The sequence below is a fragment of the Magallana gigas genome, chromosome 5, assembly GCF_963853765.1.
Source record: "Magallana gigas chromosome 5, xbMagGiga1.1, whole genome shotgun sequence".
In the NCBI taxonomy this organism is placed as follows: Eukaryota; Metazoa; Mollusca; class Bivalvia; order Ostreida; family Ostreidae; genus Magallana; species Magallana gigas.
In genome coordinates, this window is record NC_088857.1 from 31,092,940 (window position 1) to 31,116,497 (window position 23,558).

General features: G+C 33.0%; 2 protein-coding genes across 10 annotated transcripts in view; one reads left to right on the top strand and one right to left on the bottom strand.

Moving 5' to 3' along the window:
• Window positions 1-12,843, bottom strand: part of LOC105338272 (thrombospondin type-1 domain-containing protein 7B) — an 81,176-nt gene extending 68,333 nt beyond the window's left edge. For 4 of the 8 annotated variants that reach the window (XM_066084327.1, XM_034468040.2, XM_020071431.3 and 1 more), the window contains exon 1: window positions 12,715-12,840. The gene's annotated coding sequence lies outside the window, so the exon portion shown is untranslated. Of the gene's footprint in view, window positions 1-12,714 lie in introns of all 8 variants that reach the window. The other 4 variants (XM_011443313.4, XM_011443312.4, XM_066084326.1 and 1 more) reach the window with 3 other exon arrangements.
• Window positions 12,844-16,704: 3,861 nt separating this feature from the next.
• Window positions 16,705-23,322, top strand: LOC105338273 (SH3 domain-binding protein 5-like). Of its 2 annotated transcripts, XM_011443314.4 has the most exons (8): window positions 16,705-16,814; window positions 17,746-17,808; window positions 18,057-18,185; window positions 18,578-18,739; window positions 19,083-19,213; window positions 19,776-19,841; window positions 21,298-21,340; window positions 21,565-23,322. In XM_011443314.4, the coding sequence occupies exons 1-8, from the start codon at window positions 16,737-16,739 to the stop codon at window positions 22,531-22,533; spliced, it is 1,641 nt and encodes a 546-aa protein (XP_011441616.2). In that variant the 5' UTR covers window positions 16,705-16,736; the 3' UTR covers window positions 22,534-23,322. The 2 variants fall into 2 exon arrangements, with proteins under 2 accessions (XP_011441616.2, XP_011441617.2); XM_011443315.4 differs by lacking the exon at window positions 19,776-19,841.
• Window positions 23,323-23,558: the final 236 nt, after the last annotated feature.

Sequence of the window (23,558 nt, forward strand, 5' to 3'; positions counted from 1 at the left end):
GAATCCTCCCTGCTACCCCAGAAATTATTATTAAAGAATAAAAAAGTCCTTCTGCACTGATACACAGTGAATGACCCTGATTTATGACACAATCCAGACACGAGTTGTCTGTATTTGAGCTTGTATAGACAAAGGTACACCAGCTGCCGAATTCTGGAGATCTATACAATATGACATGAGCGGCTTCACTTACAAAACAAATGTAGGATGAAGAATGCCTCAAAAACAAATGAATGCTCAAATTGTCTTATACAAACACATAAATAGGATTCCTCATACAATGTGTCAATCTTTACACAGAATAATTTACAACTTCCCTGACTTGTAAATCCCATAAAAAATACCTGTTGAAGAGGCTGCAAAAATGAGCTCATTCATTCTACAAAGTGTGTTTCCAGAAATAAAAATGTTAAAACTTATTGCAGTTTCTCGTTTACCCCAATGCAAACTCTAGGAGTATATAATTTTTTTTAAAGAATATTTATTTTTAGTACCAAACTCTCGTATTCTGATAATTTTGATTGGCCTTATTAATACCATTCAAATTCAGGGCAATCTGTTCCTTCAGGGATCTTGATTTTCAACAACTCACAGGGGCTAAAAAAAAAGGGGACCCTATTCCAATTTCAATATTTAGGTACCTTTTTGCCTAAATGAATGTTATTATCTCTCTTCTTTCTCTGTAATATTTTATTAAATTTTTTAAAAAACCATAAATTAAACTATGATGAGTTTTAATTTATATGAATTTTTCAAACATTCCATGGTTTTTCCATTATACCAGTTGACAGCCAAGGCCGATTCAGACCAAAACAATATTAGAGAGACCTGACTCTGTGTCAATATAAACCATTACATGTAACATATGGAGATCAAAAATAAAATTTTATATTCACTTTTTTGTTCTTCCCTCAAATTTTCCTAAAATATCGATAACTATATCTATTTTTTATTTAAAGTTCATTACAAGTGCAAGAGCTATTCTTGGCAGGTTTTGGGGGTTTTTTTTTCAATTGATTTAGCATTATACTGACTGCTAGCCAATCAATTGATTGAACATTATACTGACTGCTAGCCAATCAATTGATTGAACATTATACTGATTGCTAGCCAATCAATTGATTGAACATTATACTGACTGCTAGCCAATCAATTGATTGAACATTATACTGACTGCTAGCCAATAATTGATAAAATCTGTATTACATAAAAAGGTGCTAATTCACATTTAAAAGCAAGAGGCTAAAATAGGTTCCTTCTCATTCAAACTAGCTAAAATGTCCATAACTTGTCCTCTCTACTATGCTAAAGTAATGAGGATCTGTTCCTTCTTACATGTATGTAATTATCCATAGATAATTCTAACTAATGTTAAATATGACAATTAGCAAACCATATATCATGAAAGAAACTTTACTTTATGAACTTTGAACATTAAAAAAAATTATTTAAATAACAGGGTATATGTCGTAGAAAATAAATCATCTTGGTGCTTTTGATATTTAAAAATTTTCAGGTTTAATTTTTGGTATACCAAAAAAATGGCTCTGAAAAATGAAATCTCCCAATGGTTAAAAACAAGGCCAGTCATTTTCTCTTTGAAATAATATGCTAAAAAAATAAATAAAAGATACATGGTACAACTAAATACCTAGGCATCGTTGCAATCACAAAGCAAATGGATTACTAGGTGTCTCCATATTGTTAATTGATGATCTAAGTAACTCCCTGTACAAATAAACAGCCCCCATGATTCATGTACCAGTATTGGCAAACTATTTTTGTGTAAAGGTAAATGAGCAGAGGATTATTTTAATGTAACAGATGAACAAAAAATCTTCTCTTTTCTTGATGACAATAAAACACCCCCAAAAAATGTTATCACTAATCAGATGAAGAAAAAATTGCAAACAATTTTCTAGAGCTCAATGTCTTTCCTTGTTCATCAGACCCTCTGAACTGATATGATATATTTCCCCAAACTGATGAAAACATTGTGCCCTTGGTTTACTGTAGAAACTTTGTAAAATTGATCAAACAGAGAATCTGATGTACCAGTCATCTTCTCATTAATCTATGCTCCACAAATCCAGTTTCTATGTTTACAAAAAGCCCTTAAATATCCCAGACTCCCTCAATCAAACCCCATCACTGACAGACCAAGTTGAGCCAATTGGCCATTATAGACCTGTTGGCAGCTACTGGCCTAGAGTCCCAATCTAACTTTAACATCCTACAGAATGTTAAAAAAAACAACCCAAAAGTCCATAGGGAGAACAAAATCTTGATCAAATGTATGACAAAAATTACTTTTTATCCATTCCGCAAATTTGTAACCATTAGAAATGTGGTAACACGTAACACAAGTCATTTCTCGCCCAAAATAGGACATACTGTCTGAAGCAAGTGCAGTTTCAGCACATAATCAACTGTTCATATTACCCATTATAACATATACTTCTGTATAATCAATTACCCCAGAGATTGTCTAGCTCCCTGCACTGTTTCTCTCAGCCTGTTTTAAGGATTACATCAATTCAGTCAAAAGCTCTAAATCTGCCCACCACAAAGACAAAATGGAGCCTACCCAATACCAGGGGCTTTGAAATGTCTTTTTTCATGTTCTCAACAAAAGAATGTCACAAAAAAGGTCACCCTTTCCTATTAACACTATGTATAGTACATCATGCAAACCAGTCATTATTTACAACTTGTGGGCAAGTAAAAATATCTGATCATTTGGGTTGAAATTGGTTCATCTCTATTTTTCTTTAACATATAAAATTTTCACCTACGAAACTTTTTTTTTTTTAACTGTCGCTATATATCATAACTAAATCATGGGTTATCTGTATAATAAAAGGAAACTTGAAACATAATTAACATTCATGAATATCAATAAATGCAGTCAATTCCAAATTTGTTAAAAATTTTCATAGGCCAACAATTATTATAGCAACAGAGTTTGATCGTCAATGTCCAAATAAACTGGACACACTGATCATTAAGTAGGAGCAGCCAGGCATTCCGAAAAAAAGAAAGAAAGATATAAAACAAAGATAAGATCTGACCACCTATGATACCGTCAATACATTGACCCAAAAAACTCTCAACAGCTTAATAAAAATCCACACAGCCTCAAATTTGTCACTAATTATATGGTCAGTTTACTAAGAGAGTGGTCATTTTGACTGAATGAATGGCCGAGGACCTTTCATCAGTGAGCTTTATATGTATACAATTGACAGCATTTTTAACATATTTGACTAGCACATAATAAACAGACAGACAGTCCTTGTACTAGCCAAGGACAAACACTAGAAAAGGACTGTTTCTACATTACCTTTTTTTTATGGCCAAGGGTAAAATGTTCAACATTCATTTTAATAACAACGATAGTTGAAGTTGCTTGCATTCAATTCATAATTATATCCAGAACCCATAAAAGTAATAAGAAGAGGCAAAGTTTACATTTAGGAGTGCATTTTGCCAACTTGAAGGCATTTAAATCAGCTGGATGGAGTAAAATTTCAACCTTTAGAGATCCTTAAAATTCAACGAGATTTTAGTTGTTCATGCAATGGTGAAATCACTATACAGTGTGAAAAATTCTCAAAAGAGATGTAAAATGAATATAAACTTTACTCAATGAATAAGAGCAATACAAGTTTAGGATTGTGTTACTTTGAATACACTACAGTATCTGTACTTCTTAATTCAGTGCTCTGAGCCTGCATGATTAAAGCGTACACACAGTTTTGTCAGCTACAGTCGATTAGTGTACAATGCCATACAAGTACTAATAGAAACATTGTCTAGTATTGAGTAAACAATTTGCTTTGAAACTGATTTTTGGAATTAGTTTTTATGGAAACCTATTGTAGCTGAATGTGTCGGGTTAATTTGTTTATTTGGGTTTACGTTAACAGTACCTTATAATGGCGGATATCAGTACATATTTTGGCTACTAGCTGATTTTTTTTCCAATAAATGAAATTTGATTTTAGGCTATGTGCACATTTTTTTTTTAAAGACATGTAGTACATGTATATATCAATAGAAAAATAAATTTAAAATTACAAAATATTTATTGAGTTTTTTTATTCAGGCCACTGTGCACTTTCATCATACAAAGCACTAAGTACATATACTTAACGTAATTCAACTACTGTATGCATTGTTATTTTGTCCCTCTACAACTGTTAACAGTTTCGCTCCGAGTGAAATAATTTCCCAAGACTCAGTTGTTTTTAAAGAGATAACTTTGTCTTAAATTGTTACAACTCACCCATGCAGTCTTAAATTCCTGACAATGAGGGAAAAAGGGCCAAAAATAAAACAGGGGTGGATATGACAGGTGATTCAAACTGCCAGGTTTGATTAACCTTAAGTTTGTCAGTAAACTCATTTTTCTCCTCAGGAGATTCCAACATTAAAAACCATATAAAACATTCAGTACAATTAATACTCGGACTCAATCATCATATAAACAGATATTATCAAAGGTATAACAGTGTGTCTGTTTTTGCCCGATGCTGAAATTATTTGAACACCTGGAGAATTTGCAATGATCACATTATGTCAGCATTAAACGTTGTACAACCACAATATAATAACACATCATGGGCACGGATCAACACCGCAAATACTCAAGGTACCTAATCTCCGATAATAAAATGGTTATTCCTGTCACTCAATTATACACACTGGCATGTTAAATATCCATTATTAACCTAAGTATGGTATACAAAATGAAAAAAACTCAGCTTATCTATTGGGTATCTGCTCCGACATTCTAGCCACACGCAATGGTAACTTTATCTACCGAGTTTCCTTACAGCCAGAAATTTGGACAAGGAAATCTGCGACTTTACATAATAGGATAAAAACCTTTACAGGAATTAGCTAAAACATGTACAATGTCAGGAGAAGACTATATCTATCTTTTACCCAGAGAGTAGAAATATTCATAGAATGATACTTGTATCTCTTCAATCTATCAAATATCATTTTCTTATTCCCACTGCTATGAAACTGGATGAAAAAACCTATTTACAACTAGTGTGTCGTTTTTACCTCAAAACAAAATTTAATACATTTCACTTTACTAATTTCATTTATTTTAACGTAATTTTTTTTCTTCTGCTTTTGCACATTGTTTTATTTGTGACAATTTATCCAATTGTCCTATTTACTACCAATCCTCTAATTTTTTCTAACAGTAATTGCCTATTGTATTTTCTTATTACGCTTTGAATACTGTATCTCTTGTTTTCTTATTTTTTGACAGTAATTATAATTTCTTTTTTACTTCCAACTTTGTTTTCCTTAAAACCATGGAAACATGTACCGGTGCATAGTTTCCTGAGATGATTTCAAAACTAGCTCACAGTTCTACTGTGCAATATGACATACAGCAGATCCCAGAGAAATATATCAAAGACGAACACGCCCTAATTATGGCTAAATGCACTTCAATTACATTGATTCTGCTGTTGGTAGTAGCATTATCCATACAACACCCTATTACTTCATCCTGATCAGAATTAAGCAGTTATATCTCACATTATGGTCTAAAATTCGTCTCATAATTGCGTAACGACTCAGAGACAACAAAAGAAAGGTTTTATTTCTAACCAAATTACCACTGTTATTACAGATATAAACTGGCGCAATAATTTACTTTATCAAGAAAAAATCAGTAAAAGATTCTGCAGTTTCAAGGTGCTTCAGTACTCTCACTTTTTCATGCATGGATAGAAATCAAATAAAGATATGGCATCTGTCATGCTTAGACGATGTATGACTTGTTACTTGGGTGCCATACCTGATAGGCAGACAAATTAAGCTACAGAAATATCAGCATTTCCTCTCTGCAATTTGCAGAGTGTGCAGAAAGACCTAAATTTCAATGTAAAATTTATCTGCAGCTATTTAATAACAACAATTGAAGATCGAGATTAAAGTTACACTACAATTAATATCCTAGCACATACATGATTTATTTTGCATTGGACAGTTCTAATTTGGCAGATGACATGCACTGCCACAATGACCTACATGCTAACTTCATTTTGACTGTGTGTATCAGTCAAGTCAACTAGACCACCTTCCACTAATATCTTTCTTTTGTTCTGTGGTTTATCATTTCATAGAACTATTACTTGAGCATCCAAAGGTCTTTGGTTCAAACCTCAACGGAGGCAGCAAATTTGCAGTTTAATCAAAGTCAAAGCCTAACATCCCTACCCTTTAAAAATCAAACCACACCTTGTCTCCTCACTGGCAGGAGATTAACCTTTACAACAGAGTTGTAACCAACAGTATTTTAATGTCAAAACAAAATTCTTTCACTTGTATATCAGCAGTAAAAGGGGAAATTTCAGGTTTCAATAGTTTATTCCTGGACATTCAATGTTTTCTTCAATGAGCTATCTGGCTTCCTTCACACAGAAATGAAATTTTTATGGAATCATTTGATGATCTGCTTAATAAGCCAAGTAGAAATTTGTAAACTAAAGCATGTGGGATATATCTTTTCACCTAAAAAATAAGAACTACAAGTATATATAAGGAACAGAAAAAGTCCATAAGTTAGATAAGAATGTAATTATGTCATCCATTTAACTTGTATTTCATAAAGAAATGAATATGAATTGTAGGGCATACACAATTCAAAATGCAGAACAATTCATTTGTTTCATATTGCATATCTGGAGCAAGATGATTAAAGAAGTCCCAGTCCAAAAAGATAATTTTTTTGGATGTTTGAAGGAAGGACACAGACTTCCAACAATATTTCTATGGATGGTATGCAACTTGATCCAGTACTGTGTACTTCTTTTACATCCATTATCAAACATCAAATAAGCGTCTGTCTCTCCCCACCTAACCTGCGACTCTTCAGTCTGCCCCGTTATTGTCGTGATGATGTAATGGCATTGTGAATTGGGAAGGGTTCCCATTTTTTAAGGCCCATTTAAGTAATTAATTTTATAATGACTGGTCACATTTACCGAATACAATCCCATAAATGTCAGGATCTTTTTTTATCTTCATTTGTCTAACTTTGCTCATAAGATACCGTACGTAACATATATCTTTTTTTTTTTTGGTTACATTTATTAAGCATTCCCATTTATGACCTTACTTTATTGGAGTAGAGAACAATTGTCTTCTTCCATAAAATATTAGATAAATGAAATGTCCGCTGGAGCTAGTGTCTGAGTGCTTTGGTTCATACATTTTCCTCCCATTTTTCTGTTGAATAACAACTTACAGATTTAATAAGAAATGATACATAAATATTAGAACCACAAATATGGATGTTTAATTACAAAATATATCCAATTTGATTGACTCCACCATTAAATACGGTAAGAGATATGTGCAATATTTTTAAAACTACTGAATCAAGATTTTTTCAATTATAAATAGTATACATAAAATTTGTAATTTATTTTCAAATACTAGTACTTCAATTCAGAAATGTTAGCTCATGCAAACAGGAAGAATTTTGGAAACACTCCCCCCCCCCCCCCCCCTCACTCCCCTTCAATTGAATGTCAACTATGCCTATGTCATTGACAATGTTAAAGTTCTGATAAAAATAGTAACTTTTTTAAAAATGTTGGCATATTTATTAGGGCGTAAACCACAAATTATCCTTTAAAATATTCATGATTTCTCTGATTGATTTGTGCTTTGTAAACTAATTTAGTTCATAAGTTTTACACAAACAGGAAATTACTGTGTCATTCATTAAAAATATACACGTCCATATAAGAAATCAAACTATTCTTAGAATTTTGTAAGTAGAATACTGTGGTTTCATTAATATTCAAGGGTATCAATTTTCGTGGATAAAGTAAAAATCACGGTTTCAAGGATACCTAAATTCGTGGCCAATGACCCTATCAATAGAAGATGTTAATAGAAATTGCACTTCAATGAACACTTAATTTCGTGGATCAACTTAATAACGAAATCCACGAAAATTGGTATTCAACGAATATTGATGAAAGCACAGTATTACATGTATATACACATATCATGATATGTATACCCTGAGTATATTTATAACATGATAAAGGGGCAGCGTGGAAAATTTCAGGCAAAGGACAAATTTGTTTTTTGCTATTTTAACATAGAATATTCTGATATTTTGGAAGCTTATAGCTACAATAAACTTGTGCTTGAAACACTATGGAAACCTTGTGTAAAAACACTTTTCTTTAAAATGAAAAACTATGAAGCAAATTTAACCTTTTACCTCTATCAATCATATTGACCCTAACTGACCTTAGCCTGTAACCTTGACCTTTCAACAAAAAAAATGAGTAGTCCCTATCTTCTGTAGTTCAAAGTTATGGCCAATGTTAATGTTCTTTTAAAAAAGACACAACATTATAATGATCAGAATAATAAAATGTTCCCCCTTTGGGAAAGTAAAATCCACATGAATAAGTTCATCAAATTTTATATTCTGGCTTTAAATGCCATGGGTCTATAACTATAGTATGCATGTACTACTTGTACATGTGTATTGATTTGACAACCTAAGTTCATTTGTTCCCACCATGAATATTTAACTAAGATAATCTAATACATGGCATTTACAAGAGGCATGCTCAAGAAAATAATGTATGGGTGTACAATGCAAAAGTTTATCAGAAGTTCATCATTAAATAAAAACAATGAAATTTAGCCCGATGTGAATCGTTGGTATATTCCGTGGAGGCCCAATAGTGCATGTATATTAATATCACAGCTATGTCCGTCCTTGAAGTTTATATCGTTTAAGTTTCCTTATCATCAAATTGATCAGAGTGATAATAAATAAATTAACTACCATTAAGAAATTCCAATTCAAACCCTCAATGAATTGATCCTTTGGTGACTCGCATGATAAAAGCTTGGCAATCCTCTGTGTATTTCAAAATGCCGATTTTAATACACAAACAACCTTAATTTTTGGAATCTTAATATATTGCCAATCACACGTGACCATTTTCAATTAACTTTAAGGACAAATTGCGATTCATTTTTCATTCAAAAATCTACAATCATAAAAATCATGAACATACATATGTCTTGAACTTTTAGGTTAACTAGTTGATTTATGACAATTTTTTGACAAACTACAATGTAATTATTATTGTAATACATATAGTAAAAAAAAAAAAGATGAATGATTGCTTCCAAATTACCACATTTTTCAAGCTAATTTTTGGAAAATGTGTGTATTACATAAATAATGGAATACATAGTCCAAACTGGCTCTCTCGACTTAATTTTTCTGATTTATCGGGCATTCTGACAAGTGTAATTGCCTCTTTATGAGATAATTTTCACGTCAAAGTCTGTACCACACATTGCCGTTGTTTTAAGTTAATGCCTTACATAGCTTTGTCTTTGTTCTTACAAGAAGAAGATTAAGTGTCACTTAAAAGAGACACATACAAGCAAAGAAGCTACCTACATGGCAATAATTAATATTCTAAATGTATCTTTAAAAATTCATCATTATAGAAAGAAATATATGGGGTTTTTTTCATATCTTCACATAATAGCGGTAAAAATATTAAAAGAAAAAGTTATTGGACTTCCATAGTTCAACTGTGCAGTTGATTTTTTTCTGCTAGCTTTGTATAATAATGTGGCAAAATGTTATGAAAAAAGATATCTTGTAATACAATTTTATCTGAAGAATTTCATTGACATAAATTGCCTGTTTGCATGCTCTTCCAATTTTTTATGATCTTTTTCTCACTACGATAAACCTACAAGTCAATGGATTGGTACAGTAATTCTAGACCGTAAAAACTCCAGAAACCAATGTACAAACATAAAATATTGTTTTATGCCATGTCATGAAATTCATCGGTGTGGAAAAGATGCGTAAACTTTGAACACATAACACCACGTACAGAACTATCAAATGAGCTTATATTGCATACCAAGGGGAAACTTTGTCATGGAGTAGGCAACGAACAAAATAGAGGGCAGGCCGATCCTTGCCTCGAAACAATGAAAATGGGCGGATAAAAACAATTAACATCCCTATGTAGTTTATCCAGAGCTCTGGAGCTCAGATACCATTGTTGAGCATAAAGAGATTTAATGGGCTAATAAAATCATATCTTGCCTAAAACCTCAAATATGGTCATACTTATATACCAACATATTTTAATTTGCTGTAGATTTCAGTTGATGTTTATTTTTTCAATGTTTCGCTATCATTACAAAAAAAAATCTTCTGTTTTTGATAAAGCCCTTAAACTTTGCTCATATTTAATGTATTTTTCTAATTCATGATTTCAGATAAGTACTATGAGCGGCAATTTACAACTGAAGCTTGGATCAATGTGAAAGACCCTTAAATCATGGAATAATGGAGGAGGACAAGAATGGGTGCATTCACAATTTGTCATCTTCACAACACATACGGTCACAGATGTATATAAACAACCAAGTCTTAAGTCAATTCTTCTATGCATTCATAGACTTATAATACCTGCATGAAAACATTGAGAGCAGATGGATAAAGGAAGAACTTCCCATAACATGGATGACAACATTAATGTAGATCGAGATGTATAATACAATAAATGTACCCTATCATGTATTCACATGATAATGGCTTTGCAGCAAAAGATCTTTAAAAAAACATAACTGATGAAAGAGGTTATGAACTTTTCAACTCTGATAACACTGCACAGAACAAAACAAGGTATATTTGTATGATAAATTAAAATATATGGTATTCTTTCATCAAATTTACAAATTTAAAACGCTTCCATTTTGTAGATCAAATTTTATTCACATTCACTACAGTCTTATAAGTCTATGATTACTCAACTCTGATAATACATGTACCTTCTTCTGTTCATCTTTAAGAAAAGTAAGAATTTTGGGCACTACATTCCAGCTACATTAAATAATTTACAAAATTTCCACAGTTGACATTAAGTCTAGAAGCACTTTTGCTGCTTTGGGTAATGTGGATTAACCATTACAAATGTGATATAGTATCTGCTTGTACATAATGCATTAATGTCAGACAGGAAAAAATAAGACTTGAATGAAAGAAAGGAAATTATATAAATACACAAACATACTCGCCCTCTATGTGCATTATCAGCGGGAAAAAATTAAAGAAGAATTTTTTTTAAAGACACCACTTAGCTTCCTCTGTATAGATCACAGCAATTAAGAGAACAAATTGGTCTCCGATTTGAATTAGGGGCCATTTATCACTTATTCTCAAAGCTCTTGCACTAGCTGCTCTGCAAAAATGATCTGCATGTAACAATAAAATCTATCAATCTAATGGCTTTCTGCTTGTTTTAGGTCATTATTATCACTGCAATTTTTTTTATGTATTATTTAAACATTCGAAATGAACTATCAATTTCAGAAATTTATCACCTAGCTCCTTCGTTCTATTCATACGTATGACAATTCAAAGTGAAACAAGAAATTCAAGAATGATGACTCGAATACTTGAAAAAAAAACCCTACAATCTATATCTCATACTGTACACAACTACTACTTAGTCCACTAGAAAACATGACATGAACGGATTCTTCAACATTGAAAAAAAAAGGAAGAAAAAATCAAATGGTCGTGGCCTATCTATTTATCAAAGTGTCATTTCAATCCTAAACAAGAATAATCCCGATACTTCAGTGCTCCTGATAAATTTCTGTCATATTTTTTGTCTACGATTTTCCTTCTGCTAACCAACAAATAAATAGTTCTGTCACTCTGAAGTACCCAGAGACACTCCACAAGTACCTGTTAATGCTTTTTTAGAGAGGCATGCCGAGTGCTGCGGTATATATATATAAAGAAAGCCTGTGACTAACAAAACTCCAATGCATACCATTGGTCTTACTCCTCCAAGCTTTATTTGTTTTGTACTTGAAAAGGGACACGATGATGTCCTTCAGATGTATTATTTTCTCTTTGGGGGTTAAAATTCAACCATTCAATAGAGAGAGGTGTCATTTGAGAGAAATATAACAGCTGATTTATTTACTTTCTTTAAAATACCAGTTTTTTTCCCCCACCTTTTACTCACTTAAAATTCAATTTTTCACAAAGCTTTAATTTTTTACATTGCTGATATTGAATGTTTAATATATGCATGGTTCATTGAAAACCAATGAACGATGATTATCTTACAATCTTAAGCATCATTAACATTCTGCATGACAAAATCTACGCAGTAAGCACGCACCAAATTAAAACACTATAGACATCTTCAAATAAAATTACCCAGTATAGGAGATTATAACATTAACCATCATTAAGACACACTAAGCAATGTTGTTGAACTCTGACAAATGGACACCTATACATTTTATATGAACATTTTGTAATAAAGATAACAAGATTATAAACATGCATCTATCTAACTCATTCTTTCTTTAAAAGAACAACAAAGTTCCAATGAAGAAAAAAAATTAAATCAACAATATATCCATTCAGTCAAGCATTATGCAACCAGACACTATTTAACCATCTATCAATTTAAAGTCCCACTTTCTGCTAACTATCTAACTATCTCGATGGTTGTGGGTGGGTCTTTTTTTTTTTTTTTTTATTATACCTTTGCTCTTTTCAGAAGCATAAAAATTACACCACATATTCCTGGCCAAAGGAGAAGTCGTACGTCTCAAAAAGGAAAAACAGTGAATTTGACTTACCAGCTATTGAGAGATGTTTCTAGAGGCAAGGAAACCTAGGATGAGTTCACACGGACAACTGGTCCCCTCCCTGATAGAATGCGACCAGAAACGACAATGCCCTCCGATGGATCTACAAAAATTATACCTACAAGGATTTAAATCTCTGCACTCTGCTAATACATGTATAATGATTAAACTATGGTCATAATAAAACCAGTCGAGCAGAAAATCTTACAATGCACGGCCGTCTTATGAGAATTTTCTTTACCACCCAAAAACAGTTATAAATACAAATTGTTGATTTCATATCTATCTAAAATGAGCCAAGCATGACTAAAGATTATCACATCAGACCATCAGTGTCACTAGTAGAGTTGATGCAATGCAAACCTCTTTTATATTTTATCATTGACTTCATCTTGATATTTCTGGGTCAGCAGAGTAGAATTACTGAAAATTGAGCAGAATTATGTGCAAAAAGTTTTTTTTTTTTATCAGTAGTCAGTACAATAATTGCATGCATTATCTGAATGATCAAATTATGACAAATGGTGACAAATTGTCCAACATTGCCCAAAGATAAAAATGATGAAATTAGCAGTCAAAAGCACTATAAATTCATTCATGATACACATTTTAAAATCAATGTTTCCGTTCTTTAATCATTTTATTAGAATTGGAGACATTTACATTGGAAATGCTTATTTAGATAGAACTATGCAGAGCAAATAATGTGATGCAAGGGGAGTAACTCTGTTTGCATGATTCAGGCCGAGTATTCAATCAAACCAAATATGGAGCTAATTTATTAATTAATCAGTTTAAAATGCTCCCTTAATCAACTAAAATGATCTAAAGAAACAACTATAAGCTTGTACCATGGCAGTCAATTTCCTTTAAAATGAAGTATGTTTGTATGTTGTTTAATTTAACTCTGGAGAGTCTTTCCTCTGATTTTCTGCATCTAAATACATAGATTTAATTTTATTCTAGGAATAAGCTAGGAGTTATTCTTTGAGTAATCATGAGATGATAATTTTGATCAGGGCATGATCAAATCCAATAAAGCTTGAAGGTCTTTACGATAGAATCACATCATAATAGTCAAAAAATTATTCCTTATTACTACATTTATATAATTCTCAGCAATTGCACTGTCAAATATTAGAGTATCAATTATGCAAACCCCGCTTACACCCCAACAATACGTCATTTGAATTTATTGGACTAAACTTTATAAATTTGATTTGTATTGCTATCATATATACAAAGACACTGGAAAATGTAAATATTTACAAATACTTTGTATATATATTTCCACATGCAACCAGGGCAAATTTATTAATTCCAAAAGTATATGTATCAAAGTTTTGAAACTTACCGTATAACAAACCTTGTTTTTATCTTTATCAATGGATACATCCTAGATGGCTGTCATAAATTTCTGCATACATTAAATATTGCACCTAAAACCTTTGATGCTTCAATTCATGAATAGGCCAAAGCATTTCTGTTTCAGGTCCCTAAAAGTGCCAGATTGCTGATCTTACATGCTCTCCCCTACTCAATATTATGCCACACCTTGATTAAATCATAGCAGCATTATAATCTTCCTGATGTAACTGTAAAATACCAAGATTTATATCCTGCCAATGAACACATTTAGAAATATGTTCATTGTAAAAAATACTTTCCATTGTTAATTATACTACTTATAGTCATGATTTCAAAATATCTTCCAAAAAAAAGGGAAAATCAGTTTCTTCTTCTTCTATTAAAAAAAAACACCCAACATTTAGATTTAAGTTCATAGTGATGGACTTGTCGTATTGCTAACTACCCTTGTCTTTTACTCCAGAGAGGAGAATAGGCCACTGACAACACGTACTCCTCCACCTCATTCTGTCTCGTGGTAGATTTTCCAGTTGGTACCACTTGCACCCTTTCTCCTCCATCTCCATTGGAACACTCTCTTTGCATGGCCTTCCCCTTGGTTTTTAACCTGTGGGTTCCATTGGAGTGCCTGCCGAGTGATATATACAATTTCTCAAATGTACGGTCACTGTCAGTATCATGAATATGCATTTATATTGAACCATGCAGTGATCACAGTTATTACAAAATTATTTGACATTAATAAATATGTATCCTTTTATTAGTACGTACCAAACTAAGATTATATGACTGATAAGAATTGCATCTATAAGGTTATTAATGAATATATACTATGGATTTAATTATTGATAAACAATAGAATGCAGTCTTTGGTTTGCTTATCGGTTTATGTAAAAAAAATTCTGCATTGCTATCGGTATTTACATGGATAGAGTCGTGTTCCCAATGAACCTGTAGCTTTAGCTAAAAAAGAACATACCGGTACACTACAAATAAAAGTCAACAGCAAAAGGACAAAGAAGACAAATTTTGAACGATGTAAAAATTATCTATTAACAGTGATTAATTATCATTCAAAATGCTAAATACTGCATCAAAAACAACATTTTAGAATGCGTATATTCTTACGTCGGCAGCTATAGTCTGTCCCAAGATATTTCTTCCATCACTTTTTGACGATTTTAATAAAAAATACACATACCTGTAAAAATAATACAGTTGAAATCAATAAAAGGGAAAATATCCAAGAATCTGCAATGACACATTTTTATTTTTCACAGATAAAAGTTCACAGGAATGAAAATAGTTTTCTTAAGGAGATGGGAAATGTTTACATCTTTTCTCCATTCGAAACTACTTGGAATATCTCGCACAATTTTTTTTACATAATCATCCACGTTATTTCATGGGTGATGCGATATGAAATCCCGATAGACTTTCTATTTTGAGTTATGTATTTGTAACGGGATGGGAGAAATAATGACGGACCAGACCGGGTTTCGAACCCGGGCCCCCTGAATCTCTAGTCAGGTGCTCTATCAACTGAGCTATCTGGCGCCGGTATTCGAACTGGTCTGACCATCACATTCCTCTCCCCTTAAATGACCTTCCTCCCCGAAGATCACCCCAGGCTCTTCCCCTGGCAGGAGTTTACCTGTCAGTTCCAGGGGTTGGTCACGGCACCAAATGTAATGGGATGGGAGAAATAATGATGGACCAAACTGGGTTTCGAACCCGGGCCCCCTGAATCTCTAGTCAGGTGCTCTACCAACTGAGCTATCTGGCGCCGGTATTCGAACTGGTCTGACCGTCACATATTGAAACCTTAAGCAATAGAGGGGGTGTTTCAAAACAGATTTGATTTGATTTGAACATATTTTATTGAGTCATTACACAATCGGATTGGAAACAAGTTCTTACAACTTTTTACATATCAGTGGATGAACCTAGTTTGAACACAAAGGTATTTATGATTATCAAAATTTGAAGCGAAAAGTGGTGGAAGCAAAACCCTGGGGCAGAGTCTAGTTCACTTCCCTGGATAACACTGAAAAACAGGGATATCTGTCTTGTCATTCATGTGTGAATTACAATCGTTTATAACATTAAGAAAAAGAAGTGACTGGTCTTAAAGCTTAGTGGATAAAAATATACAAACGTTACCGTGTTGAACTTCATATTATCAAGCTCAAATATCTACTGCAGTACTTCAATCAAACTCACTTATAATTTGATGTAAATAGCAACTTGCATCTTCAGCAGTGGCATGTCAATGAATGAAATCTACTTCTTCCCAACAAGGACGTATATACGTCCCTGTTCCCAAGTCAGTTCCGCTCCTCAGATACACAGATGTACGATTTCATGGGTATTCATTTCATGCCCTACACACTCTCTGACTGAAATCTCCCGCGGTTAGTCAGTGCGCTTATAACTCGGACTAATTACCGGAAAAAGCAATACACTCTTAAATTCTAAAAATCTTTTGAATGTGAAGAATCTTACTCTTAAAGTCATATAAAAACAAATCATATAATTTGACAATTATTTTTTAAAATATTATGCATTCTGTAAAGGAAATAATTTTGATAATAAATTTCGTCAAATAGTGAATCCTTTCCCAAACTGGAATTAAAAAAACAAAGATGGCCGACCGAGATGGTCGGCTATCGCCTGCTTGTCTTGATGATTTGGAGGACGAGTCTTTGGATCCAAGAATTCAGGTGTGATGATCGTAATTATATAGGCATTGAACTTTGTAAAAATCACTTTAGCTTCATTCAGCTGTTCCTGTAAGATTTTATACGACGTGTGTTTTGAATTTGACAGTTCTTTGTTTAGGTTTTGAAAAAGAGCATAGTTTTTGTAAATCAGGTAAAAGGACTATATTCCAAGCACATTCACAGTTTTATTGGAATTATCTAACTTTTTACTTTGTATTGAAATAAATTTGATTGTTGTTATTCTTGTTTTTTGAATTATATTGGTTTGTTTGGCTACTTTATAGTTACACTGTTATGTAATTTATTTATATTTTCAGATAATTTTATAGAAATGATATCAGTGATCAACATGTGTTTTAAATACAAGAATGAAAGGGTCAATGAAATTGAATCTGTCTAATATGAATATCAATATGACCAAAGATCTATTGTTATATAGAACTCTTTCCCAAGATTCTGGTTCAACCACTTTCTGCGTAGGCCTAATATCTCAATAATCATAAATACACGTGTGTGTAAACTACATCTATGTGTGAATTACAATCGATTGAAACATTAAGAGAAAGAGATCTTACATAGGCCTATTTATAGCATAGTGGATAAAACTATACAATTGTTATCTTGTTGAACTTCATATTATCAAGCTGAAATCTCTACTGCAGTAATGAAGTCACTGGGATTATCACATTTTACATATTCATTTTTTGATATGATTTCAACTATTTTCAACATTATTTTTAAAATTCTCAATTGAAGTTTAATTTTTGGGGCAAGAAATACATAATGCCGCACATAGTCTGTTGATTGATCTATATAATTCTTAATATTCATAAATATGCAACAGGGTTGTTTGAGTAAGTTGCAAGATTTACCTGGTATAGATAAAGACATTCTAGCTAGATCATCTGTCTATCTTATTTTGGTTCATTAGGGAGAATTGGAGAGATTGAACAAGGCGTCTGAAGAAATAAACAAGCTAGAACTGGAACTTGATGTAAGTGTCAAATTTGTTTTCTATAACTAGTAACATATTAATATGCATTAACATACACAATAACGTATAAATTAATTATTAAATTTTATCGATGATGGTGTGTTATTATAAACTTTTCTGATTTATAGATTGTAGTAATCTATAATGAACTTTAAGCCATTTAACAGTAAGTCTTCTCTGTTGTTTAAGTTCCTACTGATGCAGTTTTGTAGTGAGAAACTGATTCATGTACTCTTGTAATCTTTCAGGATGCTAGAGCCAGTTTCAGGCAAGCTCTCACAGATTCCACACACCAACTCAATTCTTTAGCCAAAAAGCTTGGCTCCGTTGTGGAAAAGGCTCGACCATACTATGATGCCAGGATGAAAGCAAAGGAGGTATAAAAGGAGAGATGTACCACAAAGAAATGCTGGGGCATTGATAGAAGCATTCACAGAACCATTCATTTCATATACTGTGAAATCACTGATATTCATGGGGGGGTCAATTTTTGTGGATCTTGTCGATATTCTTATACACACAAATTAACATCTTAAACAAAGTATGAAGTACAGTAGTTATTCATTTTACATAGAATGATAAACGTATATTCGCATAATTACATCACAACAAACCGTTAAAAAATTTGCAATCCAGTCCACGAACATTTTCTTCTTGTAGATCATTTTTTGCTTTCTTTGGGTAACATGTTGCCATTATACCTCATTTACATATTCTACCTGTAATACTTGCACATTATTTTCATGTAGATTAACTATTGCTTCTTTAGGCTCACATTGAGACCCAGAAGGCAGCTTTGCGGTTTGAGCGAGCATGCAGTATGCACGAGGCAGCTAAGGAGATGGTGCAGCTAGCGGAGCAGGGCTACAACTGTAGGGAGGAACCGTCGGACCCTGCCTGGCAGGAGATGCTGAACCATGCTACAATGAAGGTCCTACATATCTACAGTGACAGTCATCAGTCTAGTTCTTTATAGATGGTTTAATCTTGAATAATCATGTTTCATCCGTATTTGATTACTAATCCATTAGGCCTACTGCCTTGTAATTACATGTCTTCTAGTTTGGAAAATTGTAAGAAATGTAAAGTGTGTTTTGAGCCGAACAAGTATTGACTGTGCACTTTTCAATTTCTTGCCACTTTTAAGATTCAGTCTCTTTGAAAGTAAATGGTTTAAGAATAAAGTGCATTGATTTACTATTAGATTATTAGAGGAGAGAGTTGTTAATTTATGAGAGGCAGTTTTCATACAATGAAGGTGATATTATTTACAGGTGAATGAGGCAGAGAAGGAGAGGAATGAAAGTGAACAAGATCACAGGCACATAATGATAAAGTTTCAGGACTGTGAGGAAGTCGTACATCACCTGCAGAGGGAGCTCAAGAGAGCCATTGCCAAATCTAAGTAAGTCAAACAACACCCTCTACCCTTGTTTTTTGTAGGTTGTTTTAAATCACCACACAAATACATTTTTTCCCCATGCATTATGATAACAATGGGTACCCATAAATTTCTTTTTTTTTGGACAAAAACCTGTCTGACATCACTGTCATTTAACATTATATCCAGTGCATTTTGGTTGTTATTGTCACACCTGATTGACTTTGTTTATTTTTAAGTGGAATGTTTGTTGCAGACCATCTGGTAATGGACTTGCATGATTTTTTTGGCTGTGATCTCTAAAGCTACATTGTTTAATGGCCAGATCCAAGTGTTTCAGCATAATGATATGGACAGTTATATTGTGGTCTTGGATCATTTCTATTTATTTTCCAATGCTTTGATACTAGTCAATGAAAGATGCATATTTTTTGGGCTGTAAGATTTTGTTCTATCACTAACCCTGTTTTCTGACCTGGCCAAACAAATGATTTTTTTTTTCTGTGTCAGATTTTTTTCCCTGAAATTTTCTTGACTTGGCTTTTAACTCTTCGGTAACATGCTTTGTACTTATTTCTGCTCATAGTTTTTCCACTCGTCGAAGTTTCCTCCAGATGAGTGATATAGTAAACCGATATCATTTAACAATGTTGTAAGTAGTCCTTTAATATTAGGCATGAGTTCCACACCTTGTCCATCTCAAGTCTCCTAACTCGAGCCTTTGCATTGGCCTGAAAAGTGAATCCTCAATTTCTTATTTTATTACCTACTAAAAGCTGAGATTTAATTTTTTTCAAACATTTTTTCCTTTTTTATATTCTCCTCAAGAATCTCTTTTGCATGATGAGGTTGGGTAATTGGTACGCATTGCTCTAGTCTTACAGCATCGGCATCTTAGCCTCAATTTCATTTTCATGTTTATTTTTTGTATGAGTATTTAAAGGAAGAATTTCTCTGTGTCCTGACTTGTTTCAGCCAAGCATTTATTGTCTACTCTGCTCATTTACAATTATGTGCCTGTTACCAGGAAAAGTAACGGTACATGTTTCTGAATTCTCTACATTAACAAATTATCTATTTAGTAATTATGAATAAATTCATTTTGAGTACCGGTACCTTGTAATACGTGTATTAAATTATTAATCGTTATATACACACTCATTAGTACATTTACTTTTTTTTTTTACTTATTTACTTCTTTGTGAATCAATATACATATACACATGTTAGACTTGATATGAAAACTCTGTTTCTCAAGTAATTAATGTGTCTGTTTATACATACATACAGTATTTTATATATATCACTGTATCTTATTTTCTAGTTGCAGTTATTAACATATCAGTATATGTGTTGAAATTTGTAATAAAAAAATGGTTGACTCTCTATGTGGCCAACAGTTACAGCTCAGAACATAACAAGAAGATTTGAATTTTTTTTTAATGCTTGCTTGGATACATAGCTTTTATTATCATGTATTAAAAAAGATGCAGATGCTGCTATTGATGAAAACAGATGGTGATTTGATGTGATCAGTAGTAACTTGGTACATATAACAACCTTCATGCTGAGGATATAGTATATATAAAATGAATAGATTCTCAATCAGTTCTTGAGTAGATCATTCAAATAAATGTTCCTTTTGTATGTTATTCAGCAGAATTGTGATGGTACTCTGAAGTAAGTTTGTGCTTGTAGTGCAAGTCATTGGTAGATTTGCATGAAGGAGATAATAGGTAGATATAACATGTTTGATTAAAGGAGTACCGGTACATGTATAGTATAATGTACTGTCTAGAAGTAAACAATTGAAAACAATTGGCCACAACTATCTAGCCTAATTTAATGTTATATTGTTTTTGTTGGCAGTGCATTTCCTTGCAGAATGTCAAATAGGTTCTTTTTAATGCTAGCTTTTCATTTGCACTCTTTTATGGTAACACAATGCCGTGATATCTTATGCAGTTCTCACACAGCTTGAATAAAACCTTCCTGCAAATTATCTTTATTAGTAAGGAAGAATATTTTGCAAATATTGTTTGAGTAATTTTTACATTTTAAGTGTAAATTGTGATATATTTAAGTAATTTTTTTTGTTTTGTTTATAGGCCATATTTTGAAATGAAGGCAAAGTTCAATCAAACAATGGAGGTAAGAATTCATTTGTACCTTTGACTGAAAAATTATTTTCATTTTTTATTCCCAAATTAAATTTAGTTGATACATGTAAAGAATTACAGATCTGTAATTCTTCTTGAAGTTTTGTTTGCAAGATTAATGACCATCCACTCCCTTAATGTTTTTAGATGAAATTTATAACTTGTATTTCAAATAAAGGGCATTAATTAACCGTTTATATTGCTTGCCTCTTATAGGAACAGAAAAGAGGAATAAAAATTCTAGAAGAAGATGTCAGTTCAGCTAAAACCATGTATTCTGAAGCTTTACGGAATCTGGAGACAATCAGTGATGAAATCCACCAACAGAGAATAGAGAAGAGGAGAAATGATGAACTTGGGGAAAGGGGGGCAGGGGTAGGGTCAGAGACCCCCTCCCCTCCCCCCTTCAGAGACTCTGGTCACATTAATGGTGAGGGACAGAATGCTGGTGTGGAGACTGAGGAATATGTTCCCTCCTCGGTTATTCATCCATCTGTTGAAAAGGCTCGAAACCCTAGTTATTTGAAAGCGGTGGGTGATTATGGGGAAAAAGACGAAGAATTTCCTGTGCCAAGTTTTGAGAGTGAATACAAGTCTCTTCCAGATCCCCACAAACCAGCTTTTAGAACTCGTAGTGCTCCGATGGTTGAAGATGATGTGTTCTCCGATGACCAGCGAGAGCGAAGCCAGTCAATGAGACACTCCAAACCAAATCCAGCTCATCTGGATCAGGGTCAGTCCAACTCTGACCCTTCCAGACTAAACAAGGCTGAATCCAGAAAGAAACTCCAGGCAGGGGGGTTGATTCTAAAAATAGACTCCAACATGGACCCCTTAGCTGGAATGTATAGTGCTCCATTAAAACCGACTCGTTCAACCAGATCTCAGGGCAAGAATCGTAGCAGTAGGAAGTCCAAGAGTACCACTGGGTGGTCCCCTCAGTCGAGTGTACTAAGTGTTCCAAGCGGGGAGGATGGGGAGAGCTCAGACTCGGAGAGCGTGATCAGCACAGGACCAATGTTGGATGACGAACAAGTCCTGGCTCTCACTCTGGACTTTGAGAAGGTTTCCACAGACGATGCCTCTCCACCAGCTAACCTTAACTGGCGTCGGAAAAGTCTACCCCCTAATCTCAGTCACTTGGAACAATTTTTACATAAGTCTGTAGATGATGAAAATGTGTAAGCAATTAGTCTGTAAACTATGAAGACTTGTAAACATTTGTTCATTTTTATTATTTTTATTTGTAATCAAACTGGTGCATTTTCTTTGTTGATCTTTGTTGTAAACTCAGTTTTCATTCATAGTAATTTTTGTAGCATGTAAGGCAAATTTTGAACCTGTTGAAAATGTAAAAAAAAAAAAAAAAAGTCATACTGTAAAATCATGCTAGAAAATGTTTGAAATTTGAGGTTTGAATACTAGTATGTGGGGAAATATTTACATTTTTTTTCTTTGTGAACTGGGTATTCTGCAGAATCTCTGTTAAATATTTGTCTTTGCAAGATAAAAGTTCTTGAATGAAAACTGCCAAAAAAAATCCTCCATAAGTGTTAAAAATGGGTTAATGATCTGTGTTCCTTTGAGAACAGGGTATTTCTGTCGGTGCTTGTGATTTTCTGCTGTTATACTTAGTATATACCTTGGTAGAGTGTAATATGTGGTGGTGTGAAACATTTCCCTCTCAAGGACCTGTATATTTTTTATTTTTTACCAGGCTTACATTAGTTAGCCTTTAGTTTTTGTACTGTGCTTATACATGGTTTTACATACCCTCTTCAAATCAAGCCATCTTTGGACATTTGTTCTACATTTTGTGTATTTGAATTTTGAAACTTGAATGGAAAAAAAGGCTTAAGACTAGTCAAACTTAACACTACCTATACAGTATTTTATGCATTTTATATTAAAATGTATTTTACACTTACCATATTCAGTTCAAGTAATTCAAAAGTCTGATATTCTGTTTAAAAATGGCAATTAAACCAGCCAATTTTTTATGAAGTTATAAGCCCATGTTTGAATTTAGAGCTATTCTTAACACAACCCCCCTCCCAATAATTGATTTATGAATGCAGACATTTTATACTGGTATATATTTATTTTAGCCATTAGAATTACATGACCATTTATACAATCAGATCTCCATTTTGTTTTGAGATTCGTAATCAGTGCCTCATAATGGAAGCATAATCAAAATAATCATCCTA

What these genes read in the sequence shown, in the direction of transcription:
- LOC105338273 (XM_011443314.4), top strand. Translation starts at nt 16,737, where the DNA reads ATGGCCGACCGAGATGGTCGGCTATCGCCTGCTTGTCTTGATGATTTG. An exon ending in TGAACCATGCTACAATGAAG is followed by an intron (nt 18,740 to 19,082) that starts GTCCTACATATC and finishes TATTATTTACAG; the next exon opens with GTGAATGAGGCAGAGAAGGA. An exon ending in AGAGCCATTGCCAAATCTAA is followed by an intron (nt 19,214 to 19,775) that starts GTAAGTCAAACA and finishes TTCTGCTCATAG; the next exon opens with TTTTTCCACTCGTCGAAGTT.